Source organism: Corvus brachyrhynchos, unplaced genomic scaffold (genome assembly GCF_000691975.1).
Source record: "Corvus brachyrhynchos isolate BGI_N302 unplaced genomic scaffold, ASM69197v1 scaffold37, whole genome shotgun sequence".
NCBI lineage: Eukaryota > Metazoa > Chordata > Aves > Passeriformes > Corvidae > Corvus > Corvus brachyrhynchos.
Window position 1 is genome coordinate 2,097,400 of NW_008239289.1, and position 19,877 is coordinate 2,117,276.

The following is a 19,877-nucleotide window of genomic DNA, read 5'->3' on the forward strand; positions in this document are numbered from 1 at the left end:
GGAAAGAGTACAAAAATAGGAAGTTATCTAAATGCAAGTGTTAAATGGTCAGAGGTATTTATTTTTGTACTTACTGGATATAGATCATCGATCAGAACTTCCTCTGATCATTTCAGAGACTCACTGAAGACACTGGGTATTGGAGCCAGTCTCAAATGCTATCAGTCATGCTATTCCTTCATACTTGGTTTTTTAAACAATTAGATCTGTCAGCAAAAATGTGTGTCCCTACTCAATCGATGGATTATTTTGTCTTCTTTTTATTTTAGTGGTACTCCAAGCCATAGAGAGATCTCTGATAGAGTTCTTAGTATTCTGTATTTTACATTTTGCCAGAGAGAACAATATCTTGAATAGGGATTAAATCGACTTCTGCTTCATACTCGTAATACTCATTCAGTGGTGTCACTCTTATTCTGCTGTTTCCATGGGAGATGTGTTTGCTGGCTGTAAAGGTTTGCTTGTCACAAGCTGTTTCCTTCTTCTGAATGCACATAAACCCAATTCCCTGGTGTTGGACCCTCTGCAAAATTTTAGCGGCATCCACTCTGAGTTGCATATTACGTTGAGTAATTTTCTGAGGAAGTAACTAAAACCTCTCTGGAGGCTTAGTGATGTCATTCTTTATGAATATTTATTAGGACCTGCCACATGGTGCAATCCTTGCATTTCCACAAAAGTGAGAAATACAAGCTACTTTAGAAGAAAGTTTATGTGGTAGGAATAAAGCTTAATCTTAACAGATATAACTTGAGAGTATCAAAAGACAGAAAAAGATGTGAATGCCCCAAAACCTGTTTGTTTTCAGTACTTTGTCTCCTGACATCAGATCAGCATTAAGAGGTATTGGTTTGCATACTAACATGTTTTAAGCAATTTGTGGTAAAAAGTACAATTTTTCTTTTTTTTATCTGTAAGATTCATCTTGGTCTAACTTGCTTTAAGCGTATACGAAATTCCCAGCATTGAATTCATGGTTCAGTGAAGTTGAAAATTGCCTACTAAAGAGCTTTATTTCAGGAAATGCCTGACAAGCTTAACTTTGTTATAGCATGCACTCTTCCTCAGTATTTCAGTGATTTGGTATAGGCCGGTAGGTGCATGAATCCAAAGAGCATGTATGCTTTGGTATTCTACAGCAAAGATCACATGCATTCATGTCATTATTCATTAGCCTGAAAGGGTATAAATTAGGTGGTTCTGAAGGTTATTGCATGGGACAATAATGCCACTGCCATTTGGCCGATTGCAGGGAGGAATTCGACTCATAACAACTTCATAATTTGGTGATTTTCGCCAGTGTACTCTCCTGAGTTGAGCCATCACATGGGGAGCCCCTTGGGACCAAGCTGTTTTTACAAGGAGTGATGTTCATCTTGTCTGTTTTAGCAGTCCAGTGCATCTCATCCATTTCCAACAGGGCTAAGCCAGACCCTCTCTTCTCTGCTATCACTTGGAGACCTTTAGTGCCTCACTTTAGTTGGTGCCTGTCCCTGTCTTGCTGCAGGAGCATGATAATGATTGTGGCTGCTGCAAAGTTTTTTATAAGATTAGTTATTTTAAGACTCACTCTATTAACCTTTCTTTTCTGTGGTTTTATTTACAAAAATAAACCCTTTTTTTTTTCTGTAAGCCATACTGGCATTGCAGCATTCTTTAAAGTACTTTTATATACTATATCATCCAGAATGAAAAAAAAAAAGATTTTTGAAGGAAGGTTGAGGGAAAAGAGAGGAATTCTGTGTAAAATTTTAGGTTTTAGGTTTGCCTACCAGAGTATAAGAAAATTTTTCAGTAACTTCTTCCACCTTACTGATCTCCTGAACTTGACTACTCCCTCTTCTATATTTATAGCTGTTCCTTATTGGCATGTGTGCCTTTGTGAGCAAATGCATTCATTTAAATGAGGTACAGTATGTTAAGGTTGTTTTATGTCTTAGAATAGGCCAAAATTAGCTAAACCATTGTATATAATTTTCTTCTTTTTATGTCTTTGTAGTACATCACTTTCTGAATGTTTTTTTAGATAGGCTTTTTTTAATTAACATTAACAGTCATAATTACTGAGACTTGGAAAGTCATCATCAGTAACATAGATTAAATAATTTAATCTGAGCATCCCAAGACATATGCTTGAGAAAGAAATTCTTTATAAAGGCAAGATAGGGATTGGCATAAGTCTTAAACTTAAAATTAGCATTTCCAAGAATTTACTGTTCCAGAAGGGCTCAGATTTTGTTGGGAAGAACAATTATTTATTATTGGAATTCATTGTATGGAATAATTCTTTTCTCCCCCTCCAACATTTTCTTTTTAGGTCATCTTATTCGTCTTGTGTTGATGAAGATTATGATTCTTTAGCCCTTTGTGATCCTATGCAGAGGATAAACTGTGAAGTTGACAGCTTACCTGAGAGCTGTTTTGACAGTGGTTTGTCTACCCTGAGAGATTCAAATGAGTATGATTCAGAAGTGGAATACAGACATCAAAGGACTTTTCAAAGGTCACAGTGTATGCAAGAAGGCTTTGGTGGTGATGCTTCTGATACCGATGTAAGTGCCAGATTTACTTCTTCTCTGAGAAAGACATTTGATTGGAGACAAAATTAGCTTCCTGTTTTTAAAATAAAGTGGATCTTTGTCCACAGGCCGGTTAAAAGTAAATATTTGGGTCATATGCATTTAAATGAAATTAGTGAAAATGTTTTGGAGAATGTAAAAATATTTAGTACTCTTTCTTGTTTTTACATTTTTTGATACATTTTTGAGGTAATAACTTCATTTTTGAAGTTTACATGGTTTTTGAAGGTTGTTAAACTGTATGCAGAAAGAATCTCACTTTCTAATGATAAAAAAGCAGATGGAAGTAAAATAAGCTTCCATTCATGACCTCTTATTGCGCTGTGCCACTGGAGGAAAAAAGCATGTATGAGATAGAATACTGTTAGTGCACACATTGACTTAGGCTAAATCTCGGAGAATTTAAAAATCTAAGAAGGTGTTACTGTGTCCGTTTATTGTTAGTAACATTGAAAGAGTTACTGAGGACTATATAGCAAAATTAGTATCGAGCACAGTAGAATATGGGGGTTTTTTAAGGCAAACCATTTCTTGTGCATTTAGTAGGCATTAGTAACTTTGTGGAGACTTTGCTAGGAGTAGTGTTGATTACAGCTGTGCTCTACTTAATTTAGCTTGAGTAGCAGTAGCATAGAGAGTCATGTCTTTGGGGAAGTTTTTAATGTTAGCAAAAAATAAGCTTTGAAATAAAGTATTGTCACAATTGTTTATTGTGACTGTGTTTTAATTTGAAATTTTCATACAGAAATTAATTTGCTCTATTAGAGTACTGAAAGAATGGATGCTGAACAGTAAACATGTTAAAAGACAAAATGTAGATTATAGTGAACAGCAAAAATGAATAAGAACAGAATAATCACAGTATTTTGATTAGAATTGCACAGCTGTTTCTGGTAATTTATCTCTGTTTAATCCAAACTTTTAAAATGTTTTAATCAGTTTTAGCTGTCCCTTTCCAAAAAAGCATACTTTTCTCATCAGAGAACTAACTCATACTTTCAGGTTCCAGAGATCAGGGATGAAGAAGTGTACAGTCCTGCTAACAGCACTGCAGTTTTCAACTGGAAGCCCTCACGACCAGTTAGTCGAAGCGGCTCAGTTGCTTCAACAAGGAAGTACATATCTGCTCTCACCCCTGAGGTAACCAGTTCTTCAGGGGAAAATTGGAAAAGAATCATACAGGGGTTTTTTTTATGAGTTGTTACAGAGGGATTCTTTTTATTTTCAGTCAGATGCAAATGAATGCACTCCAAAATACCCCAGTTCAGAGAAGGCTTACAAGATAGTTCTTGCTGGAGATGCAGCTGTGGGAAAATCCAGTTTCCTTATGAGACTTTGCAAGAATGAATTTCGAGGCAATACCAGTGCAACTCTGGGTATAGTTGGTGTTCTTCTTAAAATATTCAAATGAATGTCCTTGTTATTTTGCAGTGAAGTGGGTGAAAAGCTTACTTTTGTGATTGCTTGCTAAGATTTCCTGGATATACACACATGGTTTTCTTAGGATGTGAGATCTAATTGAGTACTAAAGCTTAGTAATAACAGCTGTTTGTAGTGGACAGTAGGATACTGGTCTAATTTAGTTTTTCTTTACAAAGCAAATGCTTTCTGAACACCATAAAGCACCAGAAAAGGAATGCCAGTGTAAGGAACTTTGTGTGTGTATGAACTTTCTTGCATTTTTCATTGCTTTCTTGTTTTCTCAACACTCCATCTTTCCTTAGTATTTCATTCTATCCTTTGATGTCTTTCATACTATTTTTTGTTGCCATTTCTTCAAAGTGTTATTGAAGCTTTGGTTTAAATACAGCTAGAAGGATTTCTGACTGACTTCTTGTGTATATTAGTATAGTTGTCAGTTAACAAACTTCTTAACAATTTCAAAGACTGAATTTGTCTTCCAGTCAAATCATACTTATATATGTGTTTTATTGCCTCTGAGTCAGGATTTTCATTCTAATTTGTCTTTTTCTTCCTTGGTATTTGAAATAAAGTCTTTTATAAAACACTTTCACTTCTTTTTAAAAACTGTTTAGCACAATAAAGCAGAGGGAGATCTTATTTGTTGTTCAGAATGCAATTCATATCAATTCTTCTGGGAAAAGAAATACATTCAGGGGATTATTGCAGTTCAGAAGTATGTGCATGACTGACTGAAATCTTATAACCTATTAAAAGAGATGAATTTTTGAAAAACTGTTGTTTATAGCCACTACCTTTTAATTTTCTGCAGTTTTTAAAAGATTATTGATGGGTTTTGTTAAACTATATACATGATTCTTTCCAGGTGTGGATTTTCAAATGAAAAGGCTAATTGTTGATGGAGAACCTACAGTGCTACAACTGTGGGACACAGCTGGGCAGGAGAGGTTAGTGATCCTCTGCACTTACTAATTTGAACCCTTTTGTTTGTAAAAGTCATTTGCCTTTTTTCACCTAGCTGAAAAAACCTATCAATTGTCCATATGTAAATGTCTATAAACAGATGCAATTTTTCTCTGCTGAGACCTCAAGACAGGTGGAATGCTTTTGTGTTAGCTTTGGTGATGCTTGAGGTAATCTTTTCTCTCCATAGAAAGAAGTAGCTGAGGTTCACCACAGGATTAATTAATTAAATCCATGTGTCCCTCTTTGTCAATGCAAAACGATGGAGTAGATGCACATGGTTGCTTCTGTTTTTAGTCTCTAGCTTTCTTTGTTCTTACACACCTGTATTTTTAAGCAGGTTTTTTCTTAGAGATTCCCTGCCCTTCCCTTCCTCGCTGTCTCCTATTCTTTCCTTGAAAATCCTGGTCCTGATTTGCATTGTATTTGGTATATAAAAACTTCTTTCCAAAGACCTTAGAATTTTGCCAGAAGTATCTTTATAGATTGCTGAATGTATATCCAAGATTCTTCAAATTACTGTGTAAAGTTTCCTCAAAATCCTATGACATCTTTACTTGAGAGCCATTACTTCTTTACTGACAGCTTTTAAGGCTTGTTAGGAGGTTGATCTAGTGCCATGGAAGTCAGTTTCGTATGTTCATTGACCAAGATTTGTGTTGGGCTGTATGTAGGTCAGGGTCCAAACAGTTTCCTCCCACAGAATAAATTTGTAAAGGATATTTTAATATCCAATGTAAATACCTAGTTACTGTACTTGGTTAAACAGATTGTATAAAGTTCATGACAAAGATGACTGTAGTTGATCAACAAGTCCTGGTATAATTTTACTGGTTTCCTGTCTTTTTCAAAGGAGGTAAAGTAAGCCAATCAGTTTAGGAAGTTATGTGTGGGTGGATCATAGAATCATAGAACCATTAAGGTTGGAAAAGACCTCTAAGCTTGTGGGGTCCAACTTTTAACCTAGTACTGCTGTGTATACTTCTAAAGTGCCACATGCACACATGCCTGTTGAACACTTCCAGGAATGGAGATTCTGTCACTTCCGTGCACAGCTCATTCCAATGCCCAACCAGCCTTTCAGAGAAGAAATTTTTGCTATTTTCTAATCTAAACCTCCCCTGGCACAATTTGAGAATAGATTAGCTGTAATAGATACACTGTAGATTGTTTTGGTATACAAAATACTGATTGTTGTTTAGGACAGAATCCTGTTGATCCTTAAGGAGCATTTGTAGACCAGCACCAGCAGTTTTCAAGAACTCATAGCGTTACATGGAGAGAATTGTACTCAGTAGTGAAATTAAATAGTGCTGTGTTCTTAGTGATGTTAAACTGAACTATTTTTTGATAATGTGGCCTTATGCAAATCTTTTATTTTTTTCTGAAAGATTTCGAAGTATTGCTAAATCATACTTCAGAAGAGCAGATGGTGTCTTACTACTATATGATGTAACGTGTGAAAAAAGCTTTATTAATGTGAGAGAATGGGTGGATATGATTGAGGTAAGACCCTTAAATATATACAACTCATAAACTATGTTTCATTGCAGTGTTAGCCTTATTACTTATAAAATTTTATTGTCCGTAAGTTGTAATTATCCAGACAGCAGTCTGTCACAGAAATAAAGGCTACATGGAAGTCCTAAAGGTATCCTGACATACTCAGTTAGAGTTCAGTCTAATACATCTTTTTGTGTTAAAGGGTGTTGTGCAATGACACTCTTCCCGTTCACTTCCTTTTGAAATGAATGTGGCAGCACATTTCAGATACCTGTTTGTGGATGACTTGAGCGTTCCTTGGAGTCTTTGCATTTTAAACCAATATATTAGATTCTGTAAATCAGCTATAGTTCAAGTGAAATTTTCAGTATTTCTTTCTACTTGTACTTCTTGTTTGTTTATTTGAATAGGAATTTACATTTAGTGCAAGGGGTTTTTCTCTCATGCTGGAGGTGCTTAATAGGAGGGAAAGTGGCAAGCAAAATATTTAGTTCATCTTCTGTGACAGTGTTTTCTTTTTGTCATGGTATAGGAGTTGGTTACTTTTCCCATAGTGATTTTGTCATACAGCATTTGGATGCAGTAACCAATTCCATTAGATTAACTTAACAAATTAAATTCCTTTTTGAGAAACAGGGCTTATGGGAATTGAAGAACTTCTTGGCATAGCTTTCATAATTTGTAAATTTTTTCTACTAGTGTGCACGACTTCGTGGAAAGGAAAGTGGTGTGACGTGATGATGATAGCCACTTCTTTGTATTCTGAGTGTTCGAGCAATAAGGAAATAAAATTCTCTTTATAGGATGCAACTCATGAGAATATTCCAATTATGATGGTGGGAAACAAGGCTGATCTCCGTCAAACTGTTACAGAACAAGGGCAAAAATGTGTCTCTATAAACTATGGAGAAAAGCTGGCTATGGTAAGGTCCAAGTGTACCTCGTTAATATAAAATGGTCTTAGGAATTTTAAGCTGAAAACCTTGTGAAAAACTAGTAAACAAAAGTAATTTTCTGGTCATTTGTCCAAGTCAAATAATGAGGATTCATGGATACTTTTCATTAAACTACTCTGTTTTGATTGTGTTTGCTGGGTTAAATCACATCTCAGTGTCTGCTGAGCTGAACTTCATTATTGGCTGTGAAAGACTTCTCAGTCTTTTTTGTATAAAAGTGGATGGGCAGAAGACTGAATTTTTCTGCTGCTGAACAGAAGTTGCCAGTTCAAATATGAAGCACACTATTGACTGGTTTATGTATGTCCAGCTTTTGGGTGGAGTATTTTCATCTTCAAGAGACTCTTGTATTCCTGCCACATGTGAAAGAAAAAAGAAAGAAAATAGGACTTCTTGCTATAAATAGAAGTGTGGACAAGGTTTTTTTGCATGTATTTATATGGGGGATAAGATGCACACATCCTGTATTTTGTAGAATAATAGGGAGAGTCTTAAGGGTCTTGAGTGGCTGAGTGCTTGCAGAATTTATGGATTAAACTGGGGCAGAAACCATGTCTGTTGCTTATGGAATGATGTTTTTCATTAACCTAGAATAACCAGATGCTGTAGTTTGAGTAGCTAGCAAGTTAGGTTAAGTAACCTATCCTGGAAAGTCTCTTACTATTTTGCAGTCCTGTGAACAAGAAGATTGAATTTGGACATTAAGCCTATAATATGTTTTTTATTCAGTTCATTAATTCAGAATATACTGAATATAAACCAGATATAATTAAAAAACAATTACTGTTTTATTTCACAGTACTAAAGAGAATATGTTGGACAACGAAGAGCACTAGAAGAAATCCTGTTCATTTAAAGGTGTCATCATTTTCTGTGTTCTCATTCAGGAAACAATTTGTAATTAAATGTACCTGTTCACATGGGAACCATCTCAGATCAGTTAGCTTAACATTTTGTTTTTATTCACAGACTTACAATGCGCTATTCTGTGAAACAAGTGCTAAAGATGGATCTAATATTGTAGAAGCAGTTCTTCATCTTGCTCGGTAAGTAGCTGTGTTTCTGTTTTCACATAAACACAGTATATTTTATAAAAAGGACATTGTGTGTGAATATACATCCAAAGATAAACACATTGATTTAAAATTGTACCAATGTTAAAAAAAATTTAAAAGAATACTCTGTTAAATCATTATAGATAAATGCAAGATGGGATTTATTCTCAGTTTAATGAAGTAACATTTTTGCTTGAAAATGTTACAAAGCTATCTCAATAATTAATATTTAAACTAGGATTCAGTTATGGAGCCTGCAATTTTAAAACCTGTTCGCTGAATGAATTTTAATTTTAATCCTACATGGATTTATTTTCCTAACTCTTTCATAATTTATTTTGAAATGTAATAATTCTATGTGTAATTATTTTTTAATTATTTCACACATATTAATATATATTCAGTTTTATTACCAACCACTCTAATTACACATATTTTCTTTGGTGTCCCCTTCTGTAAAGTATTTATAAGATAGAAATTCTGTTTGTGTTCATTTAGCACCCTGGCATTTCTGTGATAATGTGTGAGCCAAATATTACAGTTCTACTACCTTTTCAAACCATTTTTGGTTAAAGTATGATTTTGAAAGGCTAGTGGTCTGTAATCCATAATCAGTCATACATACACAGCTTTTAAGTGTGCATTTATAAAAAGCATCCAACAATGTGCATTTTTTTCTATGCAAGTAAATTTATACTTGAAACTGAAGTTATTTGGTTTTATACTTAGAGCTATGAAATACTCTTTTTCTATAGTAAAATATTAAAGTAGGAAAAAATTCTCAAAAGAAAAGGAAAGGTAAATCAGAACACAGGGGAGTTATTAGATATTTAAAAAACTATGTTTTTATCACTATGATTTGCATAGAAATATAAATATGATCCCAAATTGGAAACTTGTGAGACATGTTGATTCTGTGCTAAACTCCATAGTATTAGCCATATGATAGATAGATGGTGATGAGCTCTTTGACATATAGTGGGAAAAATGGAAGCGTGAACATGAATAGAAACATGATAATTGAGCACATTTTTTGTTCAGTTGTGGTTTGCTTTTTTTTTTTTACAGCGAGGTGCGAAAACGAAGTGATAATCAAGATGATACAAGATCAGTAACCAGCCTGGCTGGGGCACCTGTCAAAAAGTCGGCGATCACAAAAAACTGTTGCAATGTTTAAATGACAGATAATTTTCCTCACCTAAATAACTTGTACATTTAAAAAGCCAAAAACCAAACTGAAATATTTCAGTAATGTTTTCTTTTTATTATGGATTTATACATTTGGATATTTAGAAATTACACATAGTGTTCAAAATCCAGACTCTACTTTCTACTCGTTCAAATTTGTGAAATTGCTTCACCTCATAGACTCTGTTTTCACTTGTCTTAAGTAATACAATTCATTGCAATGAGCTCAGAATCAATGCCACAGTAGTCACTGCATACAATATTGTAGTATGTATTAATGTCTCTACCTGCATGTTTCTTTATGGCATCAGTATTTCTTACATACAGAACTTACTAATATCCACTATCACTCACAGGTAAAGAAAAAATTAGAGCTTCAATTAATTTAATCTCTTTTTGATCGTGTCTGCTTGTCTAGTTTTTGACAGCCTTAAGTATATGTTGATGAAACATTTCATAAGAAAACTCCAAACCATTGAAAGGTGGCCTAGGTCCAAGTAATCCCTAAGTTCAGGGGAACCAGAGTGGTCTCTGTCAGGAGAAGACAGTGGCAGGGGGATGGCGTTCTGGTGTAGTTCCTCAAAAGTTGGCTAGTTAGAATGTATTTCATTTTGAGTGTTGGGGTTTGATTAAGAAAGGAGAAGTAGACTTTACACCTGATCCTACACAGTTCAGAGGTGAAAGAAACATTTGTCTGGACTGTTACAGTTCAAAATTCCAGAGAGAATGTAACACCTGTGATATGTAGGATTGCTGAAATTGAGGCTAGATCATTATTGGTATTACAGAGTGATAGGAGTTGTAATCTTTCCCTTGTCTTTCAAATATCTTCCATTCAGATTGTAATAGGATTGATTCTGAAGGATTGTAATAGCACATAGGAGTCTGATTTAATGGATATTTTTTAATGCATTTTTGAAGTTTCAGTTCTGCAGGTGAAAGAATTGCTGCACATGCACAAGCTTTTGTATAAATAGTTCATTAAAAGAGAACCCTGGAATGAACAGCAACCACTTACCTTAATGAGAGTTCCTTCACCTGATTTTAGAAAAGTTCTGAGAAACTTACTAGGGTCAGCATCTCTAAAAACTGAGTTATTACTGCTTAAAGTAGTCTCCAAGAGTTCTATAGTGTAGTAAAAAATTATGGACACAGTTAGCAGTCATAATCCAGTTACTTTTAGCGGTCACTGACTTTGATCAAAATAGGATAGGACCTTTTCAGAGCCAGCAAACTGTTGTCTCCTCTGTTCCCATTAATAAAACATGTCCAGGCTGAAGCCTAATTCAGTAAATCAGACTTGGATAAAGTTTTATAAACTGATGGAGAACCCATATGACTAGCAGCTCTTGCTGCATTTTATCAGCCCTCTATGTGAACACTGTATAGCCTGTACTGTGTTACCTCTTGTATAAAATGTGGAGGTCTGAAAAACAGGATGGTTCATAATTTACAAAAAAAAAAGTTTAAACTAGGAAAAGTATTGTTTTTAGGCATCCTTTCAAACCTCTAATCAGAGCAGCTAATCCTCAAGTAATTATCAGAAAAATTTTTAACAAGAGAGAGAAATCTAATGCCAGAACAAATAAGACATTTTATTTCACTATGTAGTAGTTCACGCATAGAAGACAAAACATGTTTGGTGGGGTTTTTTTTAAGTACTGAGAGAATCTTCACATGCTACCTAATTCCATGTAGGAGATTACAGGGTTATAGCATCTTCTCACACAGCAGTACAGGAGGCCTCACTGTAGTTCTCAGACTTATGTGGAGCAGGTGGCAGAGAACGCGGGACGCTCAGGTGTATCAGGAATATGCCTGATCACATACATACTGTTTGCTGTTAACCCTATATTATTTTTTATAAAAAAATATATAGCTTCAGTTAGCTTCTTTGAGAAGAAAAGCCACGGTTAACTGACTGCACTGATGAGGGCCTATTCTGTGTTCTTGTGTGAACCCTTCCCTCTGTCCATGTGAGTGAATGGAAGTAAAATTAATTTGGGATGTGTTTGCAGATAATTCTTCCTGCAGCTGTAGGGAGAAGAGAGGAAGATGATCCAGTGCTTGGTTTCTGAAGTGTGAACCTTCAACATGTAGACATTTGCATTTTCTCGGGATGAGATGATCATGATTATAAGCTGTTACTTATATTCCAAAACATTTCTCGTTCAGTAACTTGGAGAGCCTAGACTGGGGATCAGTGTTCTATGTGTGTGTCCTGAGCTACTGTGTTTGACCAGTTCTGTGGTCTTGGCCTGCAGTAAATGAGGTGAAATGTTTGCCTAAACATTATTGACACACCTGCATGAGTGAAGTGTTTTTGCTGGATACAGAGAACCACATAAAGTTGTTTGCAGGAAGGATTTCTGGAAGTGGTTTTGTCCAACCTTCCAAGGACCCAAGCAGAGACGGACTTTTGCCAGCCCTATATTTGGTTATCCGTGGGTTTGGCTAGCCAGCCTGTGAAAATGACCCAAGGCAGAGGTACTACCACCATTCTGGGAAGCATGTTCTCATACTTGTCCTCTTTTTCTGGATAAATATTTCTCTTCATGTCCAACCTCAGTTTCCCAAATGACTACAAATTTATGACCATTTTCCCCCATAGTATCACCTCCTGCTACTAACAAGAGTTTGACTACAATCTTGGTGGCTCCCCTTTCAGTGTCCATAGATCTCCCTTGGCCTTCTCTCCACCAGTGTAACAGCATCAGGGGTATCTCTTGCAAATGTGGGTTCCACATCCCAGAATTAGCAGCATGTGTGCATGTGTAGTAATTGCTTTCATATCTAATATTTTTATCATACAGAGGGTGCCATGTGAATGTCCATGCTTGTAGAGAGGCTGGTTGAAGGATGTGAGTTCAGGGACCTGCCTTCACAGCAGTTTTTCCCTATCTACAGGCCACTGATGTTTTAGGTACTTCTGTTTTTAATTTATTTTAATGACCAAAATCTATCTTATGTTATTTAGCCAAATTATTAAAGCTGAATGCATTTATTAAGCTCTGTAATTTTTTTGTGTTATGGAAAACAACTTTAATTTGAAACAGTGTTGTTTTTAAAATAAGATTCAGGGTTGAAGATTGTTAACTGTTAACAAAGTTTTACCTTGGAGTAATTTTATGATCAACGTCTAGATGACTTAAAAAGCACTACTAAATGGGGATATAGCTATAGCTCAGTTGGAACTTGTTTTAGAAGTCCTGTGATGGTCAGCTCCATCATGTCTTGAATGCTTGCATAGTACCATGTTGAATTCATGTTAAAGCAAAAGAACTTGGAAAAACATTTAAATCTAGAAATTAAAGCATGTATTTATACATGGAAAAAATGAATGCATAAATTTTTCTGTTGTTTTGCTTTAAAAGGTTACCTTGTCTTCAGCCTAAACAGTAAAATGGCAAACATCAGCTTTATGCTCTGACATGGTTGCACTATTGTCCTTTGAATGTTTTTATGGTTTTTAGTTAATACATAAGAACTATTCATTTAATCGCACAAATTTATTTTTTTAGTTAGTGGAAGTGTTCCCTTAATACATGTATTTATTTGAAAAGGAAAGGTCTTCTATGTTTTTCCTCATGATCTGTAAATAAATTATTTTTATTCAGTTGACATGGAAACATTATTTTGTGGTTTTGACCCTTTTTAATTGTAATGTATTACACATTTCTGAGGCAATAATTTCTGTGACATGCTCCAAAAATGCTTTGATCACGTAAATTCTTGTAACCACTTTGTGCCTGTTTAGGACATATTAGTGGCTTAATAAGACTAGCTGCAGCTTCTAAGTTCTCTTATGGCCTTACATTGGTTAAGTATTTTTCTGTGTAACTACTTTTGTATTGACTAGAAAATCCTCTGTTAGGAAAAAAAATTACGGTTATAAATCTGTGTAAGATGTTAAAACATACTTTAAGGAAAATATCTATAGGCTGCTCCTGCAAGGAACATTGTTTAGCTGTGCATACATGCAGATCTCCAAATAAAGTAATAGGTTCTGTGCCTAGTGCAGGCAATCCATATACAGATCCTTTTAAAGAGGCTTTCTTTTTTTTTCCTATATCCACTGCTGTACAGCAATGGTAGGGTAGCTTTTTAGGTAAAAATACTGCAGTCAACAATCCCCAGTTCATAAACCAAAGGGAGAAATATATTCATATAGTCATGGCATTTTATTATATTATAAAGAGACATATTTCCAAGAAGTTTCTAGCTGTATTAGCAAATTATAAAAATTGACCAATAAGTCATGTACAGTTTCAATGGCCTTTACCACTACCTCTGCCAGACTTGATATAGTGTGTAATACTCTCTCTCCAACCCTGTCTGGGCTACTTATGGGTTAGAGAAGCTTTTTAAAGCACCAATTATTTTGTTATTTCTCTTCCACTGTATTACTATCAGTCCTAATCCTTTCTTATTGGTATCCTTAGGACTGGTAGTATCAATCTTCATCATTATTAATTTTTTTAAACTATCTTGTTTTTTGAGAAAACTTGCTGTAAAAGAAAATCTGACTCAATATATGAAGTGTTACTGACTTTCTACAAAGAAGTCCTTTTTCTACAATTCTGTTCCTTGGGTTATGGCTTCGGATAGCTGGACTAATAGGAAATTAGTCATTAGGTGGTGGAGTAACAAATAAAACCAAGCTGTGGAGGTTTACCACTGAATATAAAAGGAAGTATGTAAAATGTATTTTCATACTAGTATGAGGAAGAAATTGTCCCCATTGCGTGTTCATCTGTTAATAAAAGTGTGTATATTCTATAAATAAGGTTCTAAATTGTGAAAAGTTTTTAAAAATTCTATATTGTTTACTGGTAAAACTGGTGTTAGTGCAGCTTATTCCTCCTCAAAACAACTGATCACTTCATTTGCTGTAAGCTTGTATATATATGCTTAAAATGGATACCTTTCCTGTATTACAAATTACTGCATAATGAAATATGCTTCAATAGCCATTTTTCTTCAGTGTACTTTCTTTTTGTCAATGCTTATGAGCAACAGTCCAGCGTAGCATCTGTGACCTGTCAGCTTAATGTTGTTACAGTTCACCAACTTCTGCAGCCAGTTGCATGCAAGAGTGATGCAACCAACCACTGGTATCTGGCTGCCTCCAAATTTTTAGCCTCAATGAACAGTCATCAGCTTTGAGCTGAGAGATGTACCTCGCTGTGATTCCCAAATAAATCTTGCTGTACCTCTTTACAGAGATGCTCTAGCCACTCTGTCTCTAAGCACTAACATATGGTATTTGTAAAGTAAGAAAGAAAAGTAGCCCAAAATAACCAGCCTACTGCAAATATGCTTGATATAGGGCTCTAGGCATCAAATAAAAAATACTTAGGGGTACATATGTCAAAGACAGAAAACGCCCCAAAATGCAAATTAAAATCTGCATCAGGTAAAATTGGCCAATTTAAATGTTGCCATGGAATCACAGATCCTATAGGTTGGAAAACACCTGCAAGATTGAGTCCGTCGGGACTAGCATGAGACCAAGACCGGTTACTCTAAGCTTACGTGACTTCATTAGTGCTTGGATCTGGAGCTAAAGCATGAATGTGTGCTGCTTTCCAAAGCAGAGTAATAAGCCCTGGAAGGATGGGATGGGTGTGAGGAGTGTTTCCCTATGAAAACCCCATTTCCTTTCTTTTAGAAAACAAAAATACTAAGACATCAAATTTAATCTTCATGTTAGTTTTCCTCTTTAGGTATTTCTCCCTTTTATTTTTGTAACCTATTCTTCACTGGCCACAAAACCAGTAAGAATTAAAATATGGTTTTGCTTTCTTTATTATTTGCACAAATTAGAAATTATTGTTGAAACGGAAACATTTAGCACCTGATGTTATCAACATGTAATTGGAAACAATTTTTGTAATCTTACATTGAGGGCTATATCTTCTTACTGATACTATAGTCAACAAGGAATTCTTGTTCATAAGCTAGTGTTGTAATTCAAGGAAAATTACATGTGCAGCAATAAAAACTGGTCTTACTGCAAGAAAAAATACACACCTGGTAGCTTTCCGTTTACACTTTCTGTCAATAATCACACATTTGCTAAGAACTTGCTGTTGCTTTCATTTTGAAAAAGGCATTTAAAAAAATCTTGCTTAAAAATAGGAAACAAAGGAAAGACACAGTCAAGGCTGTAGTCCTTAAAAGAATGGAGAAAATAATTGGGTTGCTTATTTTTCCTGCTCCCCAGAACCAAATGAGAACGTCCATGAGGACAAAAATTTTAAGTGTTTGCACCAGAATAAAAGATCAATGACAAAATGTAAGATACAGGAAAAAAAGATGGGAACTGTATTTAGTACACAATACTGACTGCCTCATGTTTGTTTTTCCTGAGAGTACCTTTCCACTTCAGTCTGTATGCATTCCTGTGGAGTGTTTCCTTTTTTGTAGTTTTTAGGGAATTGTTCTTTTCATGTCACAAACATATTTTTAGAAAGATAACTGTAATTGGAGTGGTTGGAGAAGATCTTCAGGCATTTTGCAGTAAATTTACCAAAGTTCTCTTTATCAACTGAATTAAGTCAAAGTGCCTGAGATTTGCAATGGTTGCACAAAACAAACTCACTTAACCTCTATATACTGAATAGATGCACATTCCAAGATAAAATAATGAAGCAAATTAACTCTGTGAAAGATGTCAAACTAAAACCAGGTCTGTGAGAGCAGATGGTACTGTATTAAACTATGTATGTAAGTGATGGAAATAAAAATAGAAGCTATTAATTGAGTGAAATGTTTTAGGTTAATCTAAACCCCAAACTGTGAGTTACAGTAACAGTTTGTGAAGTAGTTCATATTTTCCAAAATACTTCTGCTAGTCTTTATGCTAAAGTGAAGGCATTGTTCTGGCACTATCAGAGCTGTAACATTAAACTTGCCCATAGCTGAGTTCTGGGCTACAAGAATCCAAACTGAACCATACACAGCCCGTGCCAACTCTGTAACTCTTGCCATTCTTATTCATTATACTTGATCAAACTGGTGGAAATCTGTACCAAAGCTGCACAGATGAAATAAATTCAACTAAGAGATTTCTGCAAATGCACAAGAATACATACACTTCTTCCACATTTGTTTACAAGTTATCTGAAGTGACCAAACATGAATGATAGTGTAAGGCTAAGCAGTGACTAATAAACTTGCTTTGTACAGCAGTGTTCCAATTCTGGAAAATCAGGTTTAGGGAGCTATATACTTATATATAAGTATACAAATAAATACCAGAATATATACTCTTTATTATATTCTAATACATATTATATATTAGAATATATACTCCTCATTTATATACAAAAATGCACATATATATATGTATGTATGCTGTATGCATACGTACATGTGAAATAATGACTACTGTCTTCCCCTAAAAAAAATTAAAATTGTAGATCACAGGAACCTTCCTGTAGTGGGTTTCATATAAGATAATGGTGACATCAGTCTTCTTGTCATCTTTGTCTCTCAGTGTATGTCTGCTCTATATCCAACTTTGTGTCTTGCTAAACATGTACCAGCAACTACTTTTGCTTTTGAAACCCAGAGAATTTTTATTGTTTCATTGCAAGTGCTGTGGGCTACTTTGCACATAGAGTCACAGAATCATTTAGGTTAGAAAAGACCCTGAAGATCATCAGTCCACCCATTAACCCAGCAGTGCCACCACTAAACCATGTCCCTAAGTGCCACATCTACGTGTCTTTTACATCCTTCCAGGGCTGGCAACTCAGCCAGGTCCCCTGGGAAGGCTACTGTAACAATTTTTGTATGCCATTCTGTATTTACCTGAGAATGTGCATCAACATTTGAGTATAGGAGTGCCTCAGAATGAATCTCTTTCAAGATTTACATGTATAATTTACATGGCAAGGTGGTCTTAAGGAACAAATAGTGTCTTTTCTAAAGACTACATGGCCCATTTGAGCATTAAAGTTCTCACAGAATAGCTCTGCTTTTTGAAGAGGAGCATGAATAATTGTAGCCTCAAAGTGCTGTGATGGACATAAAATCTGTCCTTCTTAAGTGGGAAGATACAGAGATCATTTTGTGTGCATAATGGAGAGATAGTTTTGGGAATTTTTCCTGCAAAAGAAAGACTTGTGTCTTCTTATTTTTTTTTTTCTTTTCCCCTCAGTGTATTTACAAATAATTAAGTACTAGGGTGGATAGGAGTCTTGCAGTCTGTGTGTAGTTGCTTTCCCAGAGAGCATGATGACAAATCAAGGTTTTAGATGAGTTCAAAATAAATATGACACTTTGAGTGAATGAAACAAATAGGTGTTGTAGAGTGTAAAATATCTTTGGTGATTAGCTACTGGTAGGATTTTGTTTAATAAAAGTAGTAATATTTTACTTCCAAAGAATACATTTGAAGCTACATGGGGAGCCTTAAAGCCCAACCAGTGAAGCATGGACATACTTATATAACTTTGAATGAAAGACATATAAACAGGTTTAACCTCAATCTTTTTCTTTAAATGCAAGCTCTATAAATATTTTGTTAGGTCATAATATTTTGTTAAATTCTGTATTTTCCTTACTTTTATCTTAAAATTGAGCTTTAAGATTTAGGCAAGTGAGCACTTATCAAGAATTTAAAATAATTTCTTTTTGAAGGAAAGTAATTTATCAAAAAAATATAAGCAAATACTTGAAGACCAAAAGTCAGTCTGCGCAGCGCATGGAAAAAGACTTTCTGTTCTGCTTCCAAGTTCAGGATTTTTCTCATTCTTATTTTCATATTTTTGTCTTTAGCTTTGTCCCATGTCTCCACTGTCTGTCCATCCTACTCTCACTATCCTCTTTCCATCCTTTTCCACACCCTTCCATTCATCTACATGCAATTATTCAGATTTTCTGATTTTCTTTCACACATAGCTATTTCTTTGCTAACTTCCATCCCTTCTGTTTAACAATGCAAGGACTTTGTCTCCTCCCAGACCTGTGTCTGCTCTGCCTCATGGAAAACTTTTTCAGTCATGTGATAGTTTCTTTGCCATGTATCTAAAAAGGAGCTTAGGTGGTAGACACTTTCTCTGAGATATTTCAGGTAGGGAAATGTGTTTTTATCACTACTTCTTTTCAGATCAGGACTTACTGGTGGAGTGGAAAAGTGCAGTTCAGGAACCTTGAAGAGTGCATGTGTGTGTCCCAGAGATGGATTGTAAGTTAAATAGTGGGTTAGTATTTAGCACACTGTTATCCCAGGTTCATTGCAGACCTAAAAAGTTTGCTAATGACAGAAGAAATAGTTTGCTGTGTTCATCTGGAGCATTGTAGTCCTGGGTTAACCAAAAAGAGGAATGTGTTCTGCTTGTCAGAGAACAAGTGCATGAAAATCCAAAAGTTGTTGGCAATCTGAAAGACTAAAAGTGCATGAACATGTTTGTTTTTTTTACTATTAATCTGACTGAAAAGAGAATTTTACTGAAGCTAGCTGCAGAAGACAAGTTTGCAAAATCAAAAAAAATGTTGTGTCCTCAGGACTGACTGATCTGTAAGACCTGGGTGTGTGCTCTGATCACATTCCCCATAAGGAACACACTTGTTTCCTGGTGAAACAGATAGGTTTAAGATTTTGCATCAAGAGACTGCATCAAAGGGTATAATTTTCATCATGTTTTGCAATATGGACAAGGTCCCATCAGAATGAAAATCTGTAAGCTAAACAAAAAGAACCTAAGTCACAAAATACTGGAAATTTGGAACTACAATATTAAGGACTAACAAACAACTTGTCTACCATATAGCACACTTTTTATAAAAAAATAAAGTTCAGTTTTTAGCAATCATTAAAGCAGTCATTTATTCCCATTGAAATTTTGGGCAATCTTGCAAATGTGCAATTTGTGGAATGAAGGCAATGATGCACAATTATGATTTACACTTCTTATTGTTGAAATGTCTGACATTGTTTATTGTGAAAGTCCACAGTAGTGTAAACACTGTCACATTCATAAGGTTTCATAGCTAAATTAGACCAATTTTTTATTTAACTAATTGTTATGTAATACAGTTTTATTGCTTTCAGCTTTTCTGAAATGCTTGTCATGCACAATTTCATTGCAACATTAAAGTATTGTTGATGGAAATTGTATTACACTACACCTTCCATTTGCAGAAGCATGTATTTATTTACATTCAAATACTTTGTTTACCCAAATGATATTTTAAGGCTA

At 35.0% G+C, this 19,877-nt stretch overlaps 1 protein-coding gene across 2 annotated transcripts in view; it reads left to right on the forward strand.

Annotated features, from left to right (window-relative positions):
• Positions 1-15,694, forward strand: part of RASEF (RAS and EF-hand domain containing) — a 25,290-nt gene extending 9,596 nt beyond the window's left edge. Inside the window, exons 9-16 of one of the 2 annotated variants that reach the window (XM_017740466.1) lie at positions 2,318-2,552; positions 3,582-3,719; positions 3,808-3,955; positions 4,867-4,948; positions 6,356-6,470; positions 7,271-7,390; positions 8,393-8,469; positions 9,547-15,694. In XM_017740466.1, coding sequence (XP_017595955.1) covers positions 2,318-2,552; positions 3,582-3,719; positions 3,808-3,955; positions 4,867-4,948; positions 6,356-6,470; positions 7,271-7,390; positions 8,393-8,469; positions 9,547-9,655 — 1,024 coding nt within the window. In that variant the 3' untranslated portion in view covers positions 9,656-15,694. The other variant, XM_017740465.1, reaches the window with a different exon arrangement.
• The last annotated feature ends 4,183 nt before the right edge of the window (positions 15,695-19,877 follow it).